This window comes from Myodes glareolus, chromosome 10 (assembly GCF_982192425.1).
Source record: "Myodes glareolus chromosome 10, mMyoGla1.1, whole genome shotgun sequence".
NCBI lineage: Eukaryota > Metazoa > Chordata > Mammalia > Rodentia > Cricetidae > Myodes > Myodes glareolus.
Window position 1 is genome coordinate 16,071,385 of NC_142035.1, and position 26,844 is coordinate 16,098,228.

A 26,844-nucleotide genomic window follows, 5' to 3' on the forward strand; every position below is an offset into this window, starting at 1 on the left:
ACAGGCCCGAGAAGCACTATCCAAACAGGTGTACATACATCCTTCTCTCTGCTCAGGTTACCATGGTGAGCGACCTCTCAGGTCCCAGGCTCAGAGAAGATGCTGGGAGCAGGCTGCAGGCTGGAGGACCACTCAAGACATCTTTCAGAAGCACCAGCACTCTGATCTCCTTCTGTCGCTAATGGCCTTAGCATCTGCCTGCTGTGCTAATGTGTGCTTGGCCATTAGACGCCCTAAGAGCCTTCATCCTATGATGTGGTTTCCAGGGTGAATGAAGTGCTGCTGTTGCTTTCCCCACATGTGGCCTTTCAGGGGTCCAAGAACTGCACCCTGGGTCCCCTGTCATGAAAAGCCACCTTCTGGGTTGTGTGGCACAAGATCCAAAGCAGTTGCTGATGCCCTGCAGTGCCATGGCTCCTCCTGAGCTGGGCTGCAGGCTTCACGGAAAGGGCGTCTGTCACAAAAGTGATAGGCTGTCACAGTTTACCAAGCCCCATTCTGAGCAGAACAAACCAGAACTTTCCGTGGGGTGTTTCCTCACTTCCCCGCACTCTGAGACAGGACCTGGGTTTTCTCCCTAGCAGGGGTGGGAGTATGTTCCATGTTGGGAGAAAAGGAAATGCGTTCTGAAGCAGGAAGACAAGGGAAGGCCTCAGCTGTGCATGAAGTTCTGTTCTCCTTCCAGGCTCGGCACCTTGCAGGGTGGGATCTCCTAGACCCCTGGAGCTACCATACTTTGAACAGTGAAAGGTCAATAAGAGTGGAATTTATCATTTCCTGGTGGCAGCTTTAAAAGCCAGGCCAAGGGGCTAGGGAGATGACTCAGTGGGCAAGAACACTTGTTGCTCAAGCATGAGGGCCTGGGTTTGAATCCCCAGCACCCATTCAGAAAGTCAAGTGTGACTATACACAAACCTATAGCTCCAGCACTGTGGGGGACAGAACTGAGAGGGTCTCTGGAGCAAGCTGGGTTCCAGTCTAGCTCTGGGTTCAGTGAAAGATGTGTTTTGAAGGAAGACGGCAGAGCATTATAGGACAAACCCCTGATGCCTCCTTGAGCTTCTGCACCTGCTCACACAGTGCATACATCACATCCATATAACACACACGTGCGTGTGTGCACGCGCACAGCTAGTGCATTATTCACCATGTGCTCCTCTTTTTTTATTTATCTATTATGTATACAATATTCTGTCTGTCTGTATGCTTGCTGGCCAGAAGAGGGCACCAGATCTCGTTACAGATAGCTGGGAGCCACCATGTGGGTGCTGGGAATTGAACTCAGGACCTCTGGAAGAGTAGCCAGTGCTCTTAACCTCTGAGCCATCTCTCCAGACCTGCTCCTTCTCTTTTTAGGTGGGAGCATGACCTGTTCCAGAGGGGCTTCATCAGCCTAAGGCCCTCTCGAGAGCAACGAGTAGATCCCTTGAAGTCCTACCCCAGGCACCTGCCTCAACACTCGGTGCTTTACCACTACACAGCATGGTGCTTTCCAGACTACTTTTCACCGCTGAACTTACTACAACCTGACTCTGCCCGTCCTGGTGGTACCCACAGGATAATGATGTGGCACAGCTGTGAAGGCTACCTCCTGTGTCTAAGCCTGGGTTTCCACTCCCACGTCTTTCTACAAGGCCAGTAGAAGTCATGTTGCTGTGCCCTCCGCCCATAAGAGGTAAAGACAGGCCACCATGCTCAACCGCATGTCAGCTCTAACAATGGAGCCAGAGCCGGTGATGTCAAGACCCTGTAGGAACTGAACTTCAGGGCCAAGGTTAAGAAAGATATGGGTAAATGTCATTTAAAATGGCCTATAAAGAAGGACACTACATTTAAATGTATCAGTTACTTATTTCATGGTGTAACAAAGGTGCCCGATAAAGCAACTTAAGGAAAGAAGCTCATTTTGGCTCACAGTTTATGGGGATACAGTCTGTCAGGGTGAAGGATGCGGCTGGTCACATTACATCTGCAGTCAGGAAGCAGGGAGAGAGGAGCACTATCGCACAGATTGAGTCTCCTTTTTATCCACTCTGCGACGGTAGCCTGTGGAATAGTATAGCCATACCATACTCAGGTAGGCTCTTAGATGATTCTAGATCCTGTCAAGTTGACAATATTAATAATCATCACGAAGTCCAACACAACAAAAACTACTAAATTTACTGAAAAAAATACTGACAAAGGTTAGAAAATTCAAGGTACCATGAATACATCATATACACACATGCACGCATGCCTCCTGCCCAAGTCACACGAGTTAGCAGCCAGGAGGATTTAAACCTGAGCAATTAGTCTGATTTCTAGACCATGACTGAGAAGGAAAGCAAGTTCTTTCCCGACTAGCAAGAACTGGGGTGGCAAGCTCTAGGATGGGCCAGCCGGCAAATGCCTGGACTGTTAAAACTACTCAAATAAAGTCTCAGTGACCAGCAGACAATATGTAAACAAGCAGGAAGGGCGAGGTTTCAAGGTTTCATACTTTATTTATAAGAGCAGATCTGGACTCAGGCCACAGGTCAGAGTTTGTTGAGCTGGAAACACAGATCCTAGAAGACAGCCATGTCCCACCCCCTTCTGAGGAAAAAGTAACAAGCAGAGATTAGATCTAAAATAAGATCAAGCCCATAAAGTGAAGCTCCTGTAGTTATTATTTAGAATTGGGATATATGAACACATTAATATAGAGTAACTGTAATTTACTTCTCTATTTATCTATGATTTGGACTATGACCCCCTAAGAATATGGTCTTTCTACTGACACTCGGATCCTGTAAGAAGTTCGAGGCTTATGTGAAGGCATCAGATATCCTGAAACTGGAACTACAGGCCGCTGTGAACTGCCTGATATGAGTGCTGGGAACCAAACTTGCATTCTCTGCAAGACTACTAAGTGCCCTAATCACTGCGTCATGTCTCCAGTCTCAAAACTCCTTCTCAGGTACAAACCTAAAATCAGAGAGGTGAGCAGAATGTCAGAGGATCCAAACCCCATACAGGGACCGGGAAGTAGCTTAGTGGTAGAGCACCTGCCTAGCAGGCATGAGACCGTGGGCTCCAATCCAGCACTGCATAAGTCAGGCATGGTCACACACACACACACACACACACACACACACACACACACACACCAATATTCACACACCAATATTCACACACACACACACACACACACACTAACAACAATATTATCATCATTTATCTGGAGAGCTAAAACTTAAAGACCATTCTTAGTTACACTGTGAGTTTGAGGCTAGCCTGAGATACATGAGGCAATGACTCAAAAAAAAAAAACCCACTTATAAGTACATGTATTTAGACTTTGGTTCAGTCTTGTGTGAGGCAAGAGGGACAGTAGTAGGGACCACCCAGCATGGGGAATGGTTCCCACGTTGAGCCGGGGTAACAAGAACTCCAGCTCCATGTACATAGGGATGCATCTGAACCCTTCTATTCCACCCAAGGAGACTTTGTAAGGTTTCCCAGGGTAGCAGCAGAGCTGCAAGATAAAGGAAGGCAAGGCCAAGAGCCATGTTTACAGGCCAGCCCTTAGACCAGTATCTATGAGGTACAGAGGCATGCTCAGCTAATGAGGCTGTGACTTGGGTGGAGGTGGTCCGTGGCTCGGTATCTCTTATGTGGCAAGTTTCTTCAAAGGAAGACACGTCTGTCTTTAGAGCGACAGAATTTACCCTGCAAAGAGTTTTCCAAAGACAATGAATGCTAAGCTACTACATAAAACTAGTTAGCTGCAAATGGTGGTACACATCTACAATCCCAATGCTCAGGAGGCTGAGGCAGAATTGCCAGTTCAAGGCTAGCTTGAGTTACATAATAGGACCCTCCCTTCCTTGAACCAAAATGAACTTGCAAAAACAGGTCCACACAGGCTTCAAACGTGGTTTTTAATCAACTCAGCTTTTCAAGCTTTAAAAAAATGAAATGGCAAACCTCAAAATATCTGTCTGCATAGAGCAAGAAACTATTCAAGGCAGTGTTGCAGACGGAAAAACAGCCAGAACCCTAGAAGCACAAACTCTAAACACTGAATTATGAACCAGTGGGGAGGGGCTAGAGAGATGGCTCAGTGGGTAAAGTGCTTGCTGCACAAGCGTGAGCTGTGGGTTTGGGTCCCAGCACCCAGAGAAAAAGTTGGGGGTTGGTTCCTGTAATACCAGTGCTGGGATGGAGGGGACAATTGTATATTAACTACTTTGGTGTTGCAGTGATAGAATACCATGACCAAGGCTGGAGAGATGGCTCAGCAGTGAAGAGCACTGGCTGCTCTTCCAGAGGCCCTGAGTTCAGTTCCCAGCAACCAACCACACGGTGGCTGACAATCATCTATAACGGGATCTGATGCCCTCTTCTGGCATGCAGGCACATGTGCAGGTGGAGCACTTATACACATAAAAAATACATAAATTTAAAAAAAAAAACCACAACCCATCATGATCAGAAGCAAAGCTACCCCTTCTAAACCTACCCAAACAGTGCCACCAACTGGGAACTAAGTATTCAAACATCTGATCTATTCATTAAATAACCGCATACCCTGTCTCAGTTAGGATTTCTATTACCGCAATGAAGCCAAAAAGCAAGTTGGGGAGGAACTTCCATGGTACTATTCATCACTGAAGGAAGTCAGGGCAGGATCTTGGAAACAGGAGCTGACGCAGAAGCCACAGAGGTGTGCTGCTTACTGACTTGCTTCCCATGACTTGCTCAATGTGCTTTCTTATAGAACCCAGGATCACCAGCCCAGGGATGACACTACCCTTAAGGGGCCGCGCCCTCCCACATTGATCACTAAATGAGAAAATGCCTTACAGCTGGATCTCATGGAGGCATTCCCTCAACCGAGGCTCCTTCCTCTCTGATGACTCCAGCTTGTGTCAAGTTGACATAACACCAGTCAGTACACACCCCACTGTTACCAATGAGAACCGATTGTTTAGATATCTGAGCCTATGATAGAATGAGGGGCATTCTCAATAGTTAAGAGCACTGATTGCTCTTCCAGGGGACCCTGGTTCAATTCCTAGCACCAACATGATGGCTCATAACCACCTGTAACTCCAATCCTAGGTATCCAAAGCTCTTGCCTAGCCTCCATGGGCACTGCAAGAACATTGTATTTAGACATACATGCAGGCAGTAATCCATATATATGAAATTTTTAAGAAGGTTAAAAACCTTTTTTAAAAAATCTAGAGAGTACCAGATTCAGTGAGAGACCCTATCTCACTTAGAAAACATGGTGGTGAGTTACTGAAGACACCCAATGTCATCCAGTAGTCTCTGCTCACACATGCACACACACAAACTTGTACATTCATGTACAGCACAGTCTCATAAAAGACGCCCAATGTCAGTCAGGTGATATTGGCGCACACCTTTAATCCCAGCACTCGGGAGGCAGAGGCAGATGGCCTCTGTGAGCTTGAGGCCAGCCTGGTCTACAAGAGCTAGTTCTAAGACAGGCCCCAAAACAACAGAGAAACCTTGTTTCAAAAAACCAGAAAAAAAAAAGAAAAAGAAAAAGAAAAAAGAAAAGAAAGACACCCAATGTCAATTGGTAGCCTCTGCTCACACATGCAACACACAAACATGTACATGCCGTGTACAGCACACTCCCATAAAAGAAACAGCAGGGGGGTTGTCACTACATGACTCTGTCACTACAGAAGAAACAATGAGCCGAGCCAAAGAAGTTATGGTTTATCACACAGGACACATGTGGAAGAGGGCATGAGATGCTGTGCATTCCCATGAGTATAGAACCAGGGTCCTCAGGGAGGAGAGGAGAGACCGTGAGGCAGAGGCAGCATTTGAGGAGAGGAGGAACGGTTTCCAAACCAGCACAAGCTAGTCACACACAGTTCAAGGCGCCGGATAGAGTGTTAGCACTCTAGTTGATGGCATGAACCTGGGGGAGCACGAGGAGCCTAGCTCAGGCCCCAGAACCCAGGGGAAAATGCTGCTGGACATAGTGGCACCTGTGTACAATCCAGAGCTGGGAGGTGGAGACTAGCTGACCAACCAATCTAGTCTAACTGGTAAGATCCGGCCCAGCGAAGGACCCTTTCTCAAAGGAGATAGGCAGTGTTTCTGTAGATAATCTCTGAGATAGTTATCTGGTCTCTATATTTATGCACACATGTACATGAGTACAAGTACACACACACACACACACACACACACATAGAAGTCTGGCCTCTCAACTCCATAAGTAGAATGATAAAAACAACTGGACTCAGCTCAAGTGAAAAGCAAAGGAAACACACTACAGTCAGTGAATACACTATTCAAGAATAAGGGGGAGGAGACTGCTGGAAAGTTGGCTCAATGGTTAAGAGCATTTGTTCCTCTTAGGAGAAGACCCAGGTTCGAGTCCCAGAACCCACATGGAGGATCATGACTGCCTGATACTCCAAAGATCTAGGACCCTCTCTGACCTCTGAGAGCACCAAGTGTGTGCTCTCACTTACATAATGCAAGCAAAGCAAAACACTTATACACATAATCAAATAAATCTTTTTTAAAAAATAAAGGTGGGACTAGAGAATTGGTTTAGCAACTAAGAGCACCCGCAGCTCATTCAAAGAACTTGGGTTCATTTCTAGCACCCACATCAGGGGCTCACAACTTCCTGTAACACCTTCTTCCCACACACATGCGGTATATGCTCACATAGACACACACAAACAAAATAAATCCTTTTTTAAAGATTTATTTATTAAGCATATAATGTACTGCTGGCAAGGAAGGTACCAGGTCTCATTACATTACAGATGGTTGTGAGCCACCATGTGGTTGCTGGGAGTTGAACTCGGGACCTCTGGAAGAGCAGCCAGTGCTCTTACCCTCTGAGCCATCTCTCCAGCCCCCAAAATAAATCCTTAAAGGAAGAAAAGGTGAAACAAGGATGTTGTCGAGCCAACAGAGACAGAACAGTATGTTAACAGAGGTCAGGAAGTTGAACTTGAATCAGAAGGACAGTAATTCCCCAAGTGGTGTAAGATGTAAGGGGAGTCGAAATAGCAAAAAAGACACAGATTTGAGGAGAGGCACGGGGTGGGGGGGGACCTCACAGATACCAAAGGACAACAGCAGCAAAGGCCAAGGAGGCGGTTAAATCAGGCTTGAGCAACTACCTCTTCAGGAGCACATTCTCATCCTGCAAAGGCCAAGGAGCCAGTTAAATCAGGATTACCCCTTCAGGAGTGCTTTCCCTTCCTTGGGTATGTCTTTGCTTCTCTGACTCCTTTAAGAAGCACACAAGCATGCAGGAATCCACGGAGGCCAGAAGAGGGCATCAGATCCCTTAGAACTGGCATTAGAGATGATTGTGAGCTATCAAGGGCACCAGGCACACATGCAGTACACTTACACACATGCAGGGAAAACACACACAAAATAAAAAAACTATTTTTTAAAAAAAAATTGGATATTTCAATCTGTAATTATTAAACAATTAGAAAGTGTACAAAGTGAGGAAGGGTGGAACTATTTCTTCAACACTCTGTACTTAAAATAAGAGTTGGTGCCGGGTGTGTTGCACACCCCGGAGATTGTAGCACTTGGGAGGCTGAGGCAAGAGGGTTTAAAATTAGAGACTGCCTACACGAAGAAGTGACCTAGTAGAGATAGATGGTAGGTACATAGATTGAGGGGCGGGAGAAGAAAAAAATGAACCAAAGAGAGCAGAAAATAAGACTGAGGGTACAGCAGTCTGCTTGCCACAAACACAAGGCCCTGGGTTTGGTCCCTAGCACCATGTAAACTGGCTACAGCAGCACACGTCTATAATCCCAGCACACGAGGTAGAGGTCATCCTCATCTACATATCAAGATCCAGGCCAACCTGATCTCAAAAAAGGGGAGGGAGGGGGAGGGGTGAATGCGGGGGGGGGTGAGGGGGGTGGATGCGGGGTGGGGGGGGGAGGAGTGAGTGCGGGGGGGGGGTGGATGCGGGGCGGGGGGGGGAGACAAGGAAGGAAAGGAGGCAGACAGGAGGACTGGCAAGAAGGCTCATTTGGTAAAAGTGCTTGTTGCTAAACCTGATAACCTGAGTTCGAACCCAGAACTCACATGGAGGAAGAAAACCAAGTCCTTTCTGAAAGTAGTTCTCCCACCGCCACAATTATGTCACTACATGCCACGGCATACAAATAAATACATGTAAAAATATTTTTTTGAAAGAAAACACAAAGTTAGTTGATGTAAACCAAAGTGTATACTGGGTTTAATTATACTAATGTAGTCAGAAGATGCAATGGCAATGTTTCTGCCATAAACAAATTTGAATAGCCGCTTTCCTCGAGGCCACTCCCCCAAGCAATGGACAGTCTTTTCCTGATGTCATAAGCTACCCATTGTGACCACCCATTCTGTCCCTTGACAACACAGGGTAACAGCCCTTCGAGTCAAAGGGTTGTATATAGCCTGCTAACTTCACCTCCTTGGAAGCTACCGTTTTGGGTTCTTGTATCTGCTTGAGTTACCTTCTCTTACAGCCGTTTGCTGGCTTTCTCTGCATAGCTGTTGCTGACAGAACTTGAAGAGTAAGAATTTCACTCCAGAGTCTCAAGAGCCAAAGCTTGGCGGAAGACAGTACAATCTTTCTTGCAAAAAGGCTTTTCCTTGAGAGGTGTGCCACTTATACTTTGGACAGCAAGACGACCTGGCTTCAAGTCAAATCCCCATGGAGCCAGAATCCATAGAAATTTGTCCTTATAACCCTCACCACCGAATCCCACTCAGCAGACTCCAGTACCACCTGGCATCATGCAGGAAGAAGAATCCCAAGAAAGCCAAAAAGATGGCCAGCTGTAAATACAATGCTTGCCACGTGGTCCCCATCAGAAAACTGGCTGAACATGAAGCTACTTGTGTCAACCGAAGCTCCCTGGAGGAAGAGGACACGCTGAGCCCTCTTCAGATTAGCCTCCCAGAGCCGCAGACTGAAGACACACTACCGGTCCGTTGGCTTTCCAACCCTGATATATGGAATGTTGACGGTGCCAACTCTCACCCAATGTTCGTTCTTAAGAGTTTTGTTCCCCAAAAACTTGTTTGTGAAAGTGACACACAAGAGTCACAGAGAGGAGACCAAACCCCAGAAGACCCTCGAGCCAGGACCAGGAGGGCAAACCTGTAGCAGGAAGAAGAGGGCTCTCAAATGTGTGGATAGGCGCGAATCTCAGAATAAAAAACCTGCAAAGTAACTGACCCTGCTGCTGACTGTTCCAAAAGGGCTTAAGAAGTCTGCGGGAGAGGTGGGGTTTATAACAAAGGTGAGATGGTTGTAAGTTGACCCAACTTCCATGGGAAACACTTTGACAGGAACTATAAAAATACACAGGCTTTGATCAAATAATTCCACATCTAAGACTTCACCCTGCACAGACAGCCACATGTAGAAAATGAGGTTGAGTACAGTTACTTAGTAACGTATTACTTATAGCAGCACTGACTTGCCCATAAAGAGGGCCTACCTGAGGGAATTAGGTTGTAGCTTTACTAACAAGAGAAGGGACTGTGATGAGCCATTTGTAGAAACTGTACAGATGTTGGAAATTGGACATTGCTTGTTCAGAAAGGTGTATAGTTAGACTTGTTTCACCTGCAGACTCTCTGGCAGTTACTTGTTTCTATAGGACGGAAAGAGCCAGAGATAACACCTAAGTCAGTGACCCCATGTTCCAATAAAACTGTCTACACAAACAAGAGGCAGCCTAGATTTGGCTGGTAGAATACAGATTGCCAACCACCAAGTTTAACTGATAAAAAACAAGCCCAGAAAAATCTATTTTATAATATGCCATTTGTACAGGGCCAGAGAGGAAGCATGATATATGTGCTTGTGCTTATATGGCATACACAGGATAAAACAGCAGCATGTCCAGAGGTTTAAATGCTCAGCACCTGATAAGAGCTTCTTCCTAGACTCTAAACACTGGCTGCTTCAAGGAAGGACAACCAAGGAATAAGGAAGGCATTTCCCTATTCTTCGCCTGTGCACACCTGTGATGTGTTACCTGGCTTACATATGTATTTTTTTTTAAGAAACAGCAGCCAGAAGCCATAATTAGGTTTTTGTAAGTTCTTAAGAAATCTTTATTTTTTAAGATACAGTCTTAGTGTGTAGCTAGCCTAGAACCACATAGTCCAGTTGACCTCGAACTGTGAAGTGAGTGTAGGAGTAAATCTATTTTTTTTGAAGCATAACTTGGGCACATGCCCCACCACCCTTGCCCCAACTGTTTCCATAATGTTGTGTGCCCCTGACCCCAGAGACAGTGTTTCTCGGTGTGTTGGGTGAGATTACTCAAAGGGTAAAGACACTTTGCTGAACACTTAAGCTGACCTGAGTTCAATCTCCAGAACCCACATAAAGGCAGAGAATCAACTCCACATGAACACTGTCCATACACACACTGTAAATAACACCCCCCCTAAAAACCATACCCAATAACAATCTTAGATTTTTATTCTTGTGTGTATGTGAATGTATGCCAAGTCTCAGCAGGTGCCCCTGGAGCTGGAGTTACAGGGGATGTAAACTGCCTGACAGGGATACTGGGACCTGAACTTGGGTCCTCTGGAAGAACAAGTGATCACCAGCACCAAATAATAAAATTTAACAAGAATTTAAGTGTACTAAGTAGAGAACAGCCAATGGGAAGTTAGGGGAAGCAGTGGAGGGATAGTTGTGTAAGGCCGGGAAAACATCTGGTGTGTGTTATGAGCAAATTGTCATATAAGACCTTACTATCATAAGGTGATTCTAGTGTCTTAATCTTTTGTGTGTTTGTTACTAGAGACCCAGGTCTTTGCACATACTAATCATACACACTATCACTTTCTACACCTTTAGCCTACTTTTATATAAACTTGAAGCCTTCCATAAGGAAGTTTAAACGAATATGCCAAATGCAAAGTGACTCCCTGGGTTGAATGGAGACAACACCAGAGGAAGCCTGGTGTTTGCAGATGGTTTTACACCAGCCATTCTTTGGGTTTTGTGAAATGCATCACTCTTTGGCCAGATGTGAATGTTGGCAAAATGGAGTGCTGGAACTCATCACATGATCATGGTAGGTCCTCTGTGCACTTAAAATGTCAAAGTAAAAACTTCAAAATGCAAAGTAAACCCAGAAGGGTGTGAGAAAGGCCTCCGTAGCATCCAGTTTGGGCAGAATCCATTCTGTCACCAGATGGGAAGTTCCCATCAGCTGTTGTCAGTAGGGCAGCAGATCCATAGTTCTGGCTATAAAGGACTGAGTGGCTCAGCAAACTGTGATCAGGGAAGCTCTACACCAATGCTAGCCATCACGGCATTGTTCAGCCATCCATGCATGTCTTCCAAGTCAAGTCTCACCAACAAACCCTCTCCCTCATTGCAGGCTAGCCCAAATCCAGATTCTAGCCATCTACTATTGCCCAGACCTACTTCAGTCCTCACCCTGTCTCCAAAGAACTGGGAGACTGCACCTGCTATATGACAAACTACCTCCAATTAATGTATGAATTGCCTGCTTCCTCAAAGTCTATAACCAGCTGGTTTGGGTAGTTTAGCACACTCTCTCGAGTCTCAGTGATAGCAGGAATCTTGTCTCCTTTAGTAGATTTTCCCAGAGTCCCAAGTGACTCTTCCTTGTATCCGAGGATGCCTCAGACATCTTCACCTTGGGGATATGTTATATACAGGCCACCATTTGGATCTTGTTGGTTGATCCCTGCTCAACTTTGAGACTGTTCCTACTTAATATTCACATTTTGCTCCCAGCACCGAGCTCATCACATTAGGAAACACCAACTGATGAAGGTCGAAAGGCCTCACCTCCAGCTGGCTCCCTGCAACAAGCAATAGGTACTCCCATCCCCTGTGGGCTCTCCCTTTGTATAATTCCTGAGAATAAGACCAGAGGTAGGATTTGCATGTGTGTGTGACAGTTGTGTAGCTTGGTCTGTTTGTGGGGCTCCTAACAGTGGGATCAGGACCTGTCCTTGGTGCTTATTTTTGAGACCCTTCTCCCCATGCTGGGTTGCCTCACCCAACCTTGATGCATGGGGAAGAGCTTGGTTGGTCCTGCCTGAACTTGCCGTGCTATGCTTTGTTGACTCCTATGGGAGGCCTGACCCTTTCAGAATGGAGACAGGAGTGGATGGGGGAGGGGGAGAAGGAAAAAGGGGGAGGGGAAACTAGTTGAAACACAAAATAAAAACAATTTAATTTTTTCTCATTTAATAAAAATTTTCTCATTACATTTTAGTCCAAAAAAAAAAAAAAAAGCCAGAGGTAGGAAAGGGCATTGGGTGGGGTCTCATCAGCATAACCAAGACTTCCAGGAGCCTGGGCTCCTCTCTAAGGTCTTTGGACCCAAGAACCTGCACCTCCAGCCAGCAGCAGACAGCCACAATACTCTTGATCTTGGTGGGAACCTCTGGAAACAAGGCAGCTCAGGCCTCTTCCCCAAGGAAGCTGACAGCCTTTTATGGCAGAGGAACAAGGAGAAAGGTGGAGAAACTCTGGTGGCTACTCTTCATGGTTGACTTGGGTGTGTCTGAGGAAATTCCAGGGATTCAAAGGGAAAGACCCACCTTACATGCAGGTGGCAGCATACATTGGACAGCCCAGACTGACTGAAAAGTCTAGTAAGCACTAGCAGCCTTCATCCTCTGCTTCACGGTAGCCTCGTTTCTGCCACCACACCTTCTCTAGCACAGACCAGGAGCCAATGTAGCTCCACCCCCCCCCCGCCCCCCCCCCCTGCCCTCCCGGCTCCCCTCATAAGTCCCTTCTTGGTTCTAGTAGAGAGAAAAGCACAAACAGGCACAGGGGTGAGGCAGGTCCAGCTCAGAGACAGAACCTACCTGAGCATGGTGCTCAGGCACAGACTGTAGAAGGCAGTATGGGAAGAGCAGAGCCTGTCCCCATCATCCCTTGCATAAGAGCAGGGAAGTGTCTGAACTCTGGTGCACTGGCTCAGGTGTGTCTTGAGATGGTATCTCTTGCCCTTTCAGAAAGGATCTGCCTCTAGTCTTCCCTGCTACCTGGACTTGGTATAGGCCTCCCAGAGGTTCATCCAACCTCCAACCCAATGGCACTCATGCAAACTACTGAACTTCTTGATCTAAACATTAGGCTCAGCATCTCTCTCTTCAAGCTCACCAGCTATAGGCCATACTCTATCCACTGACCCTAACCAAGGGAGGCAACAGCCTGAGCAATTGTTCCTCCAGAGCTAGGCAGCCTTCTTTCTGCACACTGGCCACCAGAGTTGGACGGTTCTGCCAGTTCTTTCCACCTTCCAAGAGCCTCTCACACATCCCCAACTCCAACCAAGAGTTCCTAGGAGATTTGCATTCCTTTCCACAGGGCAAAGTTCTGAGGACAAAGGTCCACATACCTACATGTCAGAAGAAAGCCACTAAGGCACTTCAAGCAAGGCCCAAAAGGCAGAGTCAGGGCTGCACAGGGAGAAGGGTATTTTATTGTGGAGAGAATGGACCAAAAGGGGATGAAAAAAGGAACACTCCTAGCCACGTCCCCTATCCTAAGCAGGGGTCTGAGATGAGGCTGGTCCTGATGAGAGCTTGGGAGAAGCTAACAGGGTTCCTAGTGGCATTGGGGACAGAACAGATAGGCCCAGGAGTGGGATTTTGTTCTTTTAGCACCAGAAACTAACTTCCTACCTGGGGACAGTGTGTGTTACTTCTGCTGCCACCTGAGTAGTCTGAGGGGCTGGCAGCAGACAACTTCCTGAAGCTGATCACCTGAATGTGATTTCAAAACAAACCTCAACCCCCACCCTAGCCCCTGTAAACATGAGAACAGATGCGTGCCCTCCAAGCCCCTTCAGGACAGAATGAGGGTCCGAGATGTGTGGCTGGGCTTCAGGCGGCCCAGGAGCTGCCGGGCTTTCTCTTGCATGAAGAGCTGGTCTTTGGTGCCCCCACAGGCCACCATCTTCCAGGCGCTGGTCATCTGGTAGGTGAGAGAGTTAGCTCAATAACAAACCCTGGTAGTCCTGGGTAGTAAGGGTGGGGACATTTCTAGGGCCCTCCTTCTGGATGCTGGAAGCCAGTTTATGCTCCCTCCATTTTCTTTGGTGGTCCTGGGGAAGTCATGCCTCAGCTGTGGGCTTAATAGTAAAGCATGAGGCTGAGACAGGAAAAAGTGTGCAGCACCTGCTGGCCTCAGGAGAAGCCACAGCAGAACAGATGAGGACACTGGGGTGCAATGACCCAGGTCAGCACTAAGCAAGCCAAATGCAGATAATGACCCAGTGGCAGGTTAAGCCCAAGCCTCAGGAAGGAAATGGAGCTAGATGCATCTCTTCAGGTGAGGTCAGGAATGGCTTCCCACAGGAAGTAGCAGTTGGGCTAAGATTATAAAAGTTAACCAGGCAAAGAGTTATAGGAATGCAGTAGAACTGTCAGGCCCTGGGGCAAAAAGGGTAGCAGGACCTATTTACAGCAAGCACTCACAGGGGCAGGGGCTGGAATATGGCTCCGGGGCTTCTGGGTGGCCATCACTTTCTCAGGTTTGGCCTGCAGGAACCCCTGGTTGAGCAGGTTGTTATCCTCTTTGATACCTGGCAGGGTGAAGCTAGAGGAGCTGGATGGGGCACTTGTTGGCTGAAATCAAAACCAAGTTAGTCACCACTTTGCCAGGAGAAAACAAAACAGAAACACAATCTGGTATCACAGCATCCCCACCCCGCTGAGATCTGGAGCAGGGTATCCACCCTCTAAGCCTCAGTTCCCTTTCAGATAAGGAGTTTAAACTTAATCTTTTTACTTAATGGAATATCTATGAACTGATCATTTCGGAGCCCAGCAATGCCAGCTCCTGTCACATGAGGTCCAACACAGTACTCCAGGCTTCCTGGTCCAGAAACAACCCTAAGCATCAAGTGGAATGTGCTGGGAACCTCTAAAGCAGCCCTAATCTGCTCACTGGTTTGCTTTCCTTATGTTCCATTTGGGGTGAGGGGCCCAGGAGTCAAGACCACAGGCTAATTATTCCCTACACCCATCTCCACAGCAGAGTTCAACCCCCAGCACTGCTTAAAACCCAACAAAGTATGTGCCTCTGGAGGCAGCCAAAGGTCTGACTGAAGGGAGCAAGTCCCCAACGGGCAGGGTTCCCTGGAAAAAGGCTTTTCTAGGACAACAGCCCTACCTATAAGGTCTGTTTAGCAATTCATATCCTTCATTTATGCTCCCACCCCTCTCTGCCTCTCTACTGGTCCCGGGTGTCAGGCCCAAAGGAAACTCCAATCCCCCACTGTCCAAACATCCAGAAATGAGCTCAACCTAGACCTAGATAGGAGGATCCTGGCAGGTAGATAAAAGCTAACATTCCTCAGGGACCTGTGAAGCCAGTTCCCCTCCACTGGAACATATGGTTACTTGTGGGACCTATCGGTATACCAAAGCTTATTTATGCTGGCTGGTCTTATCACAAGTATCTGTTACTCATTTCAAAGCCCAGGGAAGCATCCTAACCCTTCTTATCTCCTCCCTTACCCCCAAATCCCAGTTCCCTCCTGGCAGTCACGCGTTTTCCTTATAACCCCGTCATTCGTGCTGTTTTCTCGGTTCTCTATCCCATGCTCTCCTCCCCTCTCTTGCAGATAGCCCTCGCCATGTCTAGTCTGCTGTTTATGTGCAGTTTTTCTCTGTTCTGGACTCTTCCAGACGTCTCTGGATGTTCTCTCATATCCAAAATAAAAAACCTTCCCTTTAACCATACAACAAAACTGCCACACCATCAATTTATACACCAGGTCAAGCCAGGCCACATCCCATCAGCTCCGAGGGACCAGCAGTAGCACAACACCTGGGCTCTTAAAGGCAGTGACTTCTATGCCCAGAAGAGCAAGGCTGGCCTATAGGCCAGATAGCAGTTGCTCAGGGTTGAAGTGCCTCAACCACCCAGTTGGGCTTGGGGCCCATGTTGTTGGCACGCAGTGGGCAGGGTGGTGCTGGAGGGCCTACAGTGTTCTAGCAATACAACTGTTGTCAAATCAAACTTAGGAAAGACACAGCAGGACTCTCAGTGAAGCTCAGGTTGATTGCTCAGACCTGCCATCTCCTGCCAATCTTCCCAACACTGGGCCCAACTGGAGAACAGAAACCCACCCCATCTAGAGGGTCCTCTCCATCACCAGACAGATCCAAAGGCAGGTTCCTGAGGACCTGTGAAGCAGGTGGTCACTGTCACCCCCTTACCAAGGACAGAGCTTTGGGAAGTGTAGACATCAGCTTCCCATCTTCATCCACAATGTCAAGAGCCAGAGACTTTCGAACTTTCTTGATGGGGCTTCGCCGCAGCTGAGGGTTAGGGAGGAAGAGGATGGATGGCGTGAGTAATCAGGTTCCCCATGGTCAATGCCTCAGTGACCAGTCATTGAATCAGGACTTGAGAGTGTGTGTAATCAAGGCATAGATAGCAAGCAGTTTGTGCTCTAGGGATATGGGAAGACCAGGAGACCTTGGCCACACTAGACTCTGACCCAAGTGGTCCTTACCCTGCCAGACACCGTGGGTACTTCCCAGCCTCACTGCCTAGCTTCATCATCTCCCCCTAGGGAGAGCAGTCTAGGGAAGAACACAAAAGCAAGGAGATCTGTGCCAACAAGAGTAGCCAGCCAGTGTAATGGGAAGGAAGCAGACCATGACTGGTCTCATCAAGTGGCCCTGTGAATCCCACCTCACCTGACAGAAACCCCCACACGCTGTCTTCATGGCTGAGGTACCCATTCTGACCTTCTTCCTAACTCACTCTACCATCTGAAAGGAACACTTGGAATCTGTCCCCCTCTATTCCCTCATCCCACATGAATTCACATGGCCATGAGAGTGTGTGCTGCACGCCTGTCTCCATAAGTCTCACTTGACCACTACTGCACTGGGCACCCCCTGGTCCAACCCACTTCAGAAAGGTGCATTCACAAAGTTGGGTGAGTGAGTGAGTGCATCACTCAAAGTGCAGGAAGACCCAGGAAAGAGGCCAGGGCCCTCTGAAAGGTGCACTCCCCCAGTAAGGCACTTCATGGGTCCCCCTGCCCTCGGGGCTGACTTTCTAGGCCAGCTGCCCAGGCAGTAAGAGTCCTCAAGTCACTCACCCCAGGCTTTCTCTTCTGCTTCTCAGGCCTCACATCATCCTCAATAATGAGCTCAATCCCGGCCTCAGAACGGAGCACTTCCTTCAAGTCCTCTTCTAGGTGTGGAGTCTGGGGCTGTGGACAGATGCAAGGGTGACCCACAGGAGGCCCATTCAGGCTGTGCAGGTCTGAGATACCTCTCAGACGGTACTAGGCAAGCAAAGGAAGCCTACACCAGGACACTGACCTCACATGAATTGTTCATAACCTAGGGATCCTGCCTTGGACAACTGGACGAAAACCTTGACCCTGAACCTACACGTCTAGAAGAGCAACTTTACAGCTCCACATAGCCCTGTGCAGCAATTTTCATGTCTACAGAGTAGAAACTCGGGCTCATAAATATCAAGAACCTGACTCGGGCCACAGCAGTTATTATAATCCAGATGCTTGAGCCCGGCCTTCTTCAAAGTCCCAGGTCCTCAAGGGTTGAGCAGAAGCACCACTAGAATCCAGCGATTTCAGACAGCACCTGTCTATAACCTCAGCACAGACAGGAGAAATCAGCCTGGACAAGTTCAAGGACAGTCCTGACAGTGTTAGTTTTCCATTAACTTGACACAAACTAGAGTCATCTGAGGAGACCTGAGAATGGGCTGGAGGCAAACCTCTGAGGGCATATTCTTAATAATAATTGATGTGGGAGGGCCCCATTGTAGTCCTGGAGTGTATAAGAAAGTAACTGAGCAAGTCACGAGGAGCAAGCAAGTACAGAGCACCCCATCAGCGCACTAGCTCCTGTCCTGACTTCCCACTGTAGGCTGAAATAAGCCCTATCTCCCTCAAGTTGCTTTTGGTCAGCATCTTACCACAGCAATAGAAACCCAAGACACTGGGCTTCATAGACAAAAGCTATCTTAAAAAGAAAGAACCTACATACACCAAAAGCCCAGGTTCCTTCTGTACTTGTTCCGCACTAACTGGGACATTATGTGTCTTGTTTCCATTGCTCAGGTACAGAAGCTCCAAGTAACCTCTCTACCCTCGGGTAGCAAAGACTTGGAGAGACAGTGAACACTCACAGTGACACTTCAAATGTCATACAAAGAGCCAGCATTGCCTACTCATCTACAGCTGCCAAGAACAAGCCTGAAGGGCGACCTAGTTCAACAGATAGCCTTTCTAACCCAGTAGGGGCAGTATTAACTAGTACTCATGACTAGTACCAGTTTCTAGAAGCCCCACTTGACCTAGAATCAATGAGATAACCTTTATCTTTGCTGAAGCCTTCCTTCTCTCCTCCCCATGAAGTGCAGACTGGCTCACAATAGCCTTGCCTCAGCATCCTGAGTGCTAGATTAAAGGCAGGGACCACCATATCTGGCTTCCACCCCCACCTTTTAAAGAGGTCTCATGTTGCTCAGGCTAGCCTCAAACTTTTTAGGTAGCTGAACTTTTGATCTGTCTGTCTTCTCCACCTGCCAACAACAGGTGTTACAGGTGAGTGTCACTATGCCTTGGCCCTTTTCTTTACAGTAAGAAAATCTTTAGGTATTTAGGTGGCATGTGTTTTATTTTTATTTATTTATTTTATTTTTTTTATTTGTTTGTTTATAAAAATTTCCACTTCCTCCCCATACCCTCCCATTCCCCCTCTTCCTCTCCTCCCCCCCACCCGGTGGCATGTGTTTTAATGTCCACATCCCCTGTTCTACACAATTTCAACAAGATACCACCAACTCTACCATCAGCCAGTTTCTGCCTGTCTGGCACACTGAAGGTACTCAGGAAATGCAAACAAGTAGAAACTGTACCTTGTTAGAAGATATGGAGCCCGCAGAGAGAAAAGGGCTCATCAGCCCATGTCAGATGAATCCACCCCATAGAGAGTCACAGCAACCATGACACATACCAGGGGCTTCAGTGGTCCGTACTTCTCCAGGGCATTCTTGAACGGGGTTGGCGTGTGGGGAGTGTTGTCCATGGAGTACTTCTGATCTGGGGTTACAAACCTGCCAGGGGCCAGAGGAGGCTCAGCCAAAGGAAAGAGTGGACTCCTGCTTTCCCAGTCATGACCAGGGCCCCTAACTCCCCTCAGATACTCTTTCCTATCACATTGGTCCAACGGTGCCGGCCTGACTTCCTGCACAAGTCTAGGTCAGGGACCTAGAGGAAGGCTATCCTCGGGGGGAGGAGTGCTGCCCCCAAAGTACAGTCTGGGGGCTTCCCAGAGACAAGAAAGACCTGCAGTCATATTTCAGGCCTGGGAAGCAAGCCCACAACCCTATGTGCCCTCTCTATAGAAAATATGTGGTACTAGGTACAAGACAGCCACGATCTCCACAGGTTCTCTCAAATCACCATGGTGGGGAAAGAAATGTGGAAAGAACACATCTACAGTTCTTCCATGTTCTCTCTCCATCTGCTCAAAACTCAGGGGCCATGCTTCCACCTTTGAGCTCCAGCAGTTCCCTTCTGAGTTACCTTCTCCTCAGATTCCGGACAGCTGTGCTTCCAAGGGGCTGTCCCTGATCTCTGGCTGGAACCAGTGTGACACCCCTCAGGTCAGGGCAACCTTCCCTTCAGACACCAGTGTCCACTACCACTAAGGATCATACGTTGATGTGTGCTGCTTAGACAGTTCCTAATTTACAATTACAGCACAGCACACACCAACAGCATTGTGCTTCTCACTTTCTGTACAGTATAAATTAGCAAAACAGTCTCTTGTAAAAGGCTTTTGCATTGGAGTTTCTCAACTGCAGGGTTAGCAACTGAATACATTTAAGGCAGGAAAGGCTAAACTATTTTCTGGAAGTTATCTACTAAATGGATTTTCTCTCTTTTTAAAGTGTGTGTGCATGTGTGTCTGAGTTTAATTATGTACACCACTTGAGTGTAGCAGCATGAGGAACTCAGAGAAGGGCATTAGATCTCCTATAACTGGACTTACAAATGGCTGTGAGTCACCATGTATGTACTGGAAATTGAATCAGAACCCTTTGCAAGAGCAGTCAGTGCTCTTAACCACTGACTCATCTCTAGTCCTGTACCACTCAAGGCATTTTCCATGGTATTTTCCTCTTTTCTCCTACCCCTGCTGCACGGTAAGTACACACTTCATCACTGGCTCTATCACAGCCTCCATGTAGGGCATTTTAAACTAGTGTTGGGTCTATTCCACTGTAAGCTGAGAACACCAATATCCGTTGTTAGTAAACCATTCCTTCTACTAAGCCACAACTTCTGTGACATGACGGAAAAAGTTCTGGGCACAGTGGTGACACGTACCTGTGACACCAGCTCTTGGGGAGGCAGAGGCAGGAAGATAGTAAATCAAGGTCAGCCTCAGCTACATACTATGTCTGAGGCCAGTGTAAGACACACAGGGCCTTCTCAAACAACAGCACACCCTCAAACACAGGATGCATGAAATAAAGCTTTTGGCAACAAAACTCCAATTTGGAAATTTAAGTCTAGTATGTCTTGCAAAGAATCTTTGAAAGAGATGATAAGATTATCAAAAGAATTTGTGATAGTATGTGCATTTAAAGATAAAGTGAGTTTTCCACCTCTGGTCAAAACGGAGCAGCAAGAATCAGATACACCCTCTCACCAACAGACGGCAGATAGATGAACAGTTGTGTGAGGGGAACTTGTGACACTGGGCAATTGCGGAAAGTAATCCCTGAGTCCATGGCTATTCCAGTTAGCTATCTATCTCTTAAGCACAAAACAGGAAGAGGACACCCAGGCAGAGCCTAGCAGTCACGTGAGCTGCATACAGTACAGGCCTAAGAATGTCACTCATTATCAGCAACCTTTTTTATTGAGATGCAGTCTCATTACCAGCTTAGGTAGGCTGGCCTTGAACTCATAGAGATCCACCGGCCTCTGCCTCCCAAGTGCTGGGATTAAAGGCAGCGTCCCACCACCACGTGGCAAAAAAATCTTTCAAAAGACCCGCTTATCTAAATACCTCAGCTGTACCATAAAACAAAATGTTAAACACAGAAATACAAAATTATACAGCAGTAAATTCTACAACACAGGTCTCTATCCACAAAAGGAAAAAGGCCAGGCCTGCCATAGTTCAGCATCCCTGTTAAAGGGCTCAGATGTAAAGTCCAGGTTCTCATTTGAATGCAAGAACTACTTCTCACAAGACTATCATTATTAGATTGAGTGATTTCTAACCAATGTATTTTAATAAATTGCTTTTGAAAAGTCATCATTACCTTGTGCAAAGTTGCTGAACCAGTACCTTGAACCTACTGTAATGCCTCTGCAGCCAAACCAATGAACAGAGGAGCAAGAAAGCAACCCTCAGTCACCTGGAATTCCATCATGCCACAAGAGGGAGTGGGCATACCATAAAAGCCCTTCCTCACAGCAGGCTGAGGACAGACACAATCGCAGAGCTCTTGCCTCCTGAGGTATACAGAGCCCAGGGGCACTTTTAGGTTCAAACACATCTGGTCCATACTTGATGCTTATCAAAGGAGGGAAAATAGGTTTTTTTGTTTTTTGGTTTTTTTTGGTTTTTTTGGCAACACTGTTTCTGAGATCCAGGACTATCAAGCTAAAAAAATAAAAGGGGAAAAGAAGGAAAAAGAACAGGCTATTCAGACAAGGACCAAGAGGTATGAAAGCTATGCCCCATGATGTGGACAGGTGGCAGTGCGGCAGCACTCACGATGGATACTTCTGATGCAGGGGTGTCTTATCCCTGTGCAAGGGTGTGGTGACCACCACCTTCTGGCTGCACACTGGAGTGGATGTCAGTGAAGGGCTCTCTAGCTCCAGGGTATCCTGCTTGTTCCAGAAGTTCAGAAACTGTCAGGGAAGAGTTAGAACATGTGACAAGATGAAGCCTTTGACAGAGAGGAATAGACCTTTAGACAGCACTCCCCATGTATGTTCTATGAGGTTGAGGTCTTGTCCTGACCTGTAGGACACCAGCAAAGACTTCTTTCAACAAGTATGACTCAGCCCTTCTGTCTTTCCTGTATCACCCAGCAAGGCCCTATAGCATTCTCAAGAAATTCCTCTATTCCTGAAAGTCCCCCTGGATCCATAGTTATCAACTTGATGGTGCTTGCAATCACCATGGGAACAAACCTCTGGGCACGTCTGCAAGGGATTCTTCTAGACTAGGTTAAATGAAATGGGGACAACATACCCTATCACAGGCAGTGCCAGTCCACAGGCTGGGAACTTAGACTGAATAGCAAGGAAAATGGGAGTCGAACATCATCATTTTGCCTCCCTGCAGGCTACAGTGTGACTGGTTGCCTTCGGCTCCTGCTGTCATGGCGTCCTTGCCACTGTAGCCAAGATAAAGCTGTCCTTTCCTCAGTTTCCAAGTATTTTGATGAAATGTAGCAACAGGTCAAGTGACTAAATCCTTACTAGCTCCATTCCCAGCAGCACTCCACTTTATCCCCTATCTGGATCTTTTATAATGCAGAGTGGAAGCTTCATTAGGGCAGGGCCAGGTCTGGTTTTGCTCACCTAGCACTGAGTCCCTAGCATTGAGCACAGGGAGATACTCAGTGAATACTGATTACCCAATGTGTACTGTGCCAGACCCCACTGGGCACTAGGTGTTTTATCTATGCAATCAAGGCAGTCAGAGGGACCCACGCACCTGGGAAGGAGAGAACGGAAGGGTTTTGACAGGTGTGCTCTTCGGGGTAAGACTGTTACAAGAGTCCAGGAAGGACAGGCTGGCATTATTTTCTGTGACGGGTGACAGGGCCACACGCCGTTTCTTCTGTCGCTTGAGCACTGAGGGTGGTGTGCCAATGCCTGAGCCTCCAACCTCAGTGCTCGGGGAAATGGGGATCAGCTCCCCCCGGCTGCTCCGGCTCAGGTCTGAAATAGTGTGGCCATCAAGCCGATACTCAGTCATGCTGGGCCCCGGTGTGACAGTCTCGTGGGATGACAGTGCCTGTTCTTGCTGCTGTGATGTCTGGGGTTGCACTGGGCTGCTGTTGACACTGCCCTCAGCAGATGGTTCTTCGGGAAGATCAAATTTACTCAAGTCACACCAAGCATCAGGGTCCTGCCAGAGAGAGAGGGTAGAAAGTCCTAATACAGTAGAACTTCATTCATTACATGAAAATATACCAATATCAAAATCGGTTCCTTATCCCTGGGATCAGTCATTATCACTTACATTCATTTCCTCAATGCTCTATGTATTATACTGAAGCTTGCCAATCAACAGCTTTATAATCCCATAGCAACCTGCTAGAAAGCATGACTTTTTTTTTTATTAATTCATTGCATTTATTTATACGTGAGTGTCAAAGACAACTTGAAGGAGTTAATCCTCTCTTTCTACCACGTGGGTCCTCTGGATTGAAATCAGATGTCTGGGCTTGGTGGTAAGTGCCTCTATCTGCTGAGCCATCTCTCTGGCTCCCTTTCCTGCTATTACATTAAGGAACCCATGCTAAGCTCAAAAGAGTACATGAAAACCATCAGTCCTCATCTTTACCCAAAGGCGTCTAGAAGCAGACAGTTCCACTTCGATCCTGAAGTGTGGCCCTGAGATAGAGCCCACTTGCACGCTGTGGTTCTTGGGACTTTCTGGAGTCAGAGGCAGCTCATTCCTGAGAGCAGAAACTAGCTTGCAGCTAGGCTGACCTCAGATCCTGATCTCTGAGAGATCAGAGGTCCAGGAAACTGATGGCATCTTGGAGCTAGGAAGCATATCCTGCAGGAATGCCCGGGGAGGATGCTGGATAGGATGGACAGCGTTTTTACAGATCCTTTCCCTGATCTTCACTGCTCTCGGTAGACAGTCTGAGGTCTGAGTCAGTCAGGACTTAACTCCTAGCTGATATAGCCTAAAGCTGGCTATCACATCAAAAGGGTGGCCCCAGCCACAAGCTCTCAAGCAAAGTCACTGTTTAGCTATTTTCTCAGAAATGTCACATTCCCTCCTAGAGGAAAGTTACAAGAGCTGCAAGGCCCCTCCCCAGAGTGACAGAGCTGTAAATAACTGCTGGTGAAGATGAGACTCCACCCTGAGGGCTGCAAACAATCTGGGCTGGGCGTCTCAAGGACACTGCCTGCCTATGAGTCTGTTGTTCATGCTGGTCAGCTTACTAGTGATGCAGTCTTGTGGAGTTACAGGATACCCACAATCCTCTAGGAATCACCTGCTAGAGCTGTGTGGGATCGATCTGTCCTTGGTGTAATACCTGGGGTAAACATGTATTTGTTTGTCTCCACACAAGGAGCAGAACCTACCTAGGGCAGTAATCATAGTATGACCTAGGGGTGAGCAGCCAAACCCACTGGCTGAGCAGTCGTAACTCCTGGCACTTCCAGGCCCCTCTCCAGCGAGACCTAACTATATGATGCCAATTTGGCACCCTCTCTAAGAATACTTTTCATCCCATTCCATGCTGTAGGGCAAGGATTGCAATGATCTCACTAGTGTCCCCAGCCTGGTCAGGGCTGTGCAACCTCCATCAATCAATAAATGCAAGGAGAGTGGTGGAGAGAAAAAGGCAAGTTCACAAGAGAAGTATTGGGCCCAACATACCGACTCAATCAAGTCCAGGGCTTCCGAGAGGCTAGGCCCTACAGCAGGGATGAGGAGGTTTGCCGCCTCCACCACCCATTTGTAGGGCAGGCTCGTTTCTGGCGATGAGTCCTCTTGATATTCACGCTTGAGGGGCTCCAGGGGCTCTGGGGTGTGCACTTCACCCAGATCAGCAGGGACAGGCTCATGCTCCTGTTTAACACAAGCAGCAGCTGCTGTGGCCTCCTCCTCACTGCTCTCCTCTTCCTTCACAGCAGAAGGCACCAGCGGCCAGCCAGCCACCAGACTTCCCTGTCAGATTCAAGGACACACTGTACATTTTTGTTGAAACAGACAATGCTTTAAGTTTCTAACTAAAAACACATGACCCAAATCAAAGATAAAGGAAGCTCAGATGACCAGAAATTGCAAGACATTCCAATTGTACTGCATATTTGAAAAATATCAGTATGACATAGGCTAATGAGACTTACGGAAAAATAACTAATCCTGGACTATTCACAGGAAAAGCGGAACATGGACTACACAGAAGACCGAGGTCCTGAAACAATGCTGGGCATGGCAGCACTTGTCATTCCAGAACTTGAAAGGCCAAGGCAAAATGACCACAAGTTACATAGTGAATTCCACAACAGCGTAGGCTACAGAGGTGGCTCAGCAGATAAAGGTGCCTGCCGCTGGGCAGACAACATGAGTTTAACCCATAAGACCCACATGGTAGAGAAAACAGATGCTATCCTGACTTACACACACACACACACACACACACACACACACCATGGTACTTGCACACACAGACACACAGTTTTTGAAGCAACAAAAAATGTCTTCAAAGCAAGCAAACAAAGCAATCCATTATGCACACACATTTGTTTTGTGGTTTGGTCCCCCCCCCCCCGCCAAAACCAGGTTTCCAGGGTCTTTCTGTGTAACGGTCCACATGGAGATCTGCCTGACGCTGTCTCCTGAGTGCTGGGATTAAAAGTGTGGACCACCATGTCCGGACACACATACTCACTTTTTTGTTAAGGTTATTTTTTTAAAGCAAGCAAACAAAAACAAATCGTTACCACCACAAGATTCAGAATCAATGTGGAAGTCCCTGAATTAGAAACAGACATACCCTAAAATACAAAAAAAGGAAGAAAGATAGAAAGAAACAGACATACCGAGAGTAAGTGAATGCCCTTATTCTGGGAAATACAAGCTGAAATGAAGCACAGAGCATTCAGGGGATAAAAATGTAGTAACTCCCGGTTTTTCTTTTTCGAGGCGGGATTTCTATGCAGTTCCAATTGGCTTGTAAGTCTCTAAACAGACCAACAAGTTTCTGTCTCCAGGGTGCGGAGACTACAGGTGTGGGCTAGCCCTAGATAAAGTATATCCTAATGGGCACACTGAGTAATACAGTAAGTTAATGCAAGTCTGGCAAATGGGAAAAATGAGCTAAGCCTTGGAGCTGCAGGTCTGTGGGAGGGTGCTTATCTAGCACGGGCAAGGCTCTTTGGGAATGGGACAGGAATGGAACCAATCCCAAGTACACATGGAAACTCCTAGCACTAGCCCTGAAACGTTTCTGGATGCTTATCCCAACACTGTAAGAAAAAAATAGAAATTGAGGAAAATCCTTCACAGGAAGGAATAACTCTCAAAGCAGAACCTAGTAAACGAGTCCTGCTCACAATTTACACAAATTCAAGGCTAGGCTAGGCTACAGGAGACCTGCTCTCAGAGCAAATGCTGGGCTGGCATGATGGCTCAGTGGGTTAAGGCACTTGCTGCCATGTCTGATGCTCTGTGTTCAATCGCTGGGACCCCACAAGGTAGGAGAGAACTGTTCTTCACCTCTACCTGCACAGTGGTATGGACACCCTTCCCCAACACACACATGCACAAGATAAATAAATGTAATAGAAAACTGAAAATAAGGGGCTAAAGGGGTGGTTCAGGGGTTAAGGATACTGACTGTTCTTCCAGAGGACCCAGGCTCAGTTTCCAGCATCCACATGACAGTTCACAACTGTCTGTAACTTTAGGATCCAATACCCTCACACAGACATACATACAGTCAAAACAACATCAGTACACATAAAATAAAAATAAATTATTTTAAAAAATGAAAACAAAAGCAAACAAAAAAATGCATCTGGAGAGGAATGG

General features: G+C 47.2%; 2 protein-coding genes across 2 annotated transcripts in view; one reads left to right on the forward strand and one right to left on the reverse strand.

The window, feature by feature from the left end:
- Window positions 1-8,366: 8,366 nt before the first annotated feature.
- Gtsf1l (gametocyte specific factor 1 like) lies at window positions 8,367-9,230 on the forward strand. The gene has a single exon (XM_048440838.3). It carries the CDS (start codon window positions 8,708-8,710, stop codon window positions 9,161-9,163), a length of 456 nt encoding a protein of 151 aa, XP_048296795.3. The 5' UTR covers window positions 8,367-8,707; the 3' UTR covers window positions 9,164-9,230.
- Window positions 9,231-13,480: 4,250 nt separating this feature from the next.
- Window positions 13,481-26,844, reverse strand: part of Mybl2 (MYB proto-oncogene like 2) — a 36,848-nt gene continuing 23,484 nt past the window's right edge. The window contains exons 7-14 of the mRNA XM_085697057.2: window positions 24,685-24,975; window positions 22,774-23,190; window positions 21,820-21,959; window positions 19,036-19,135; window positions 17,145-17,258; window positions 16,249-16,350; window positions 14,500-14,649; window positions 13,481-13,996 (exon numbers count right to left, since the gene is read on the reverse strand). Coding sequence (XP_085553183.1) covers window positions 13,868-13,996; window positions 14,500-14,649; window positions 16,249-16,350; window positions 17,145-17,258; window positions 19,036-19,135; window positions 21,820-21,959; window positions 22,774-23,190; window positions 24,685-24,975 — 1,443 coding nt within the window. The 3' untranslated portion in view covers window positions 13,481-13,867. The remainder of the gene's footprint in view (window positions 13,997-14,499; window positions 14,650-16,248; window positions 16,351-17,144; window positions 17,259-19,035; window positions 19,136-21,819; window positions 21,960-22,773; window positions 23,191-24,684; window positions 24,976-26,844) is intronic.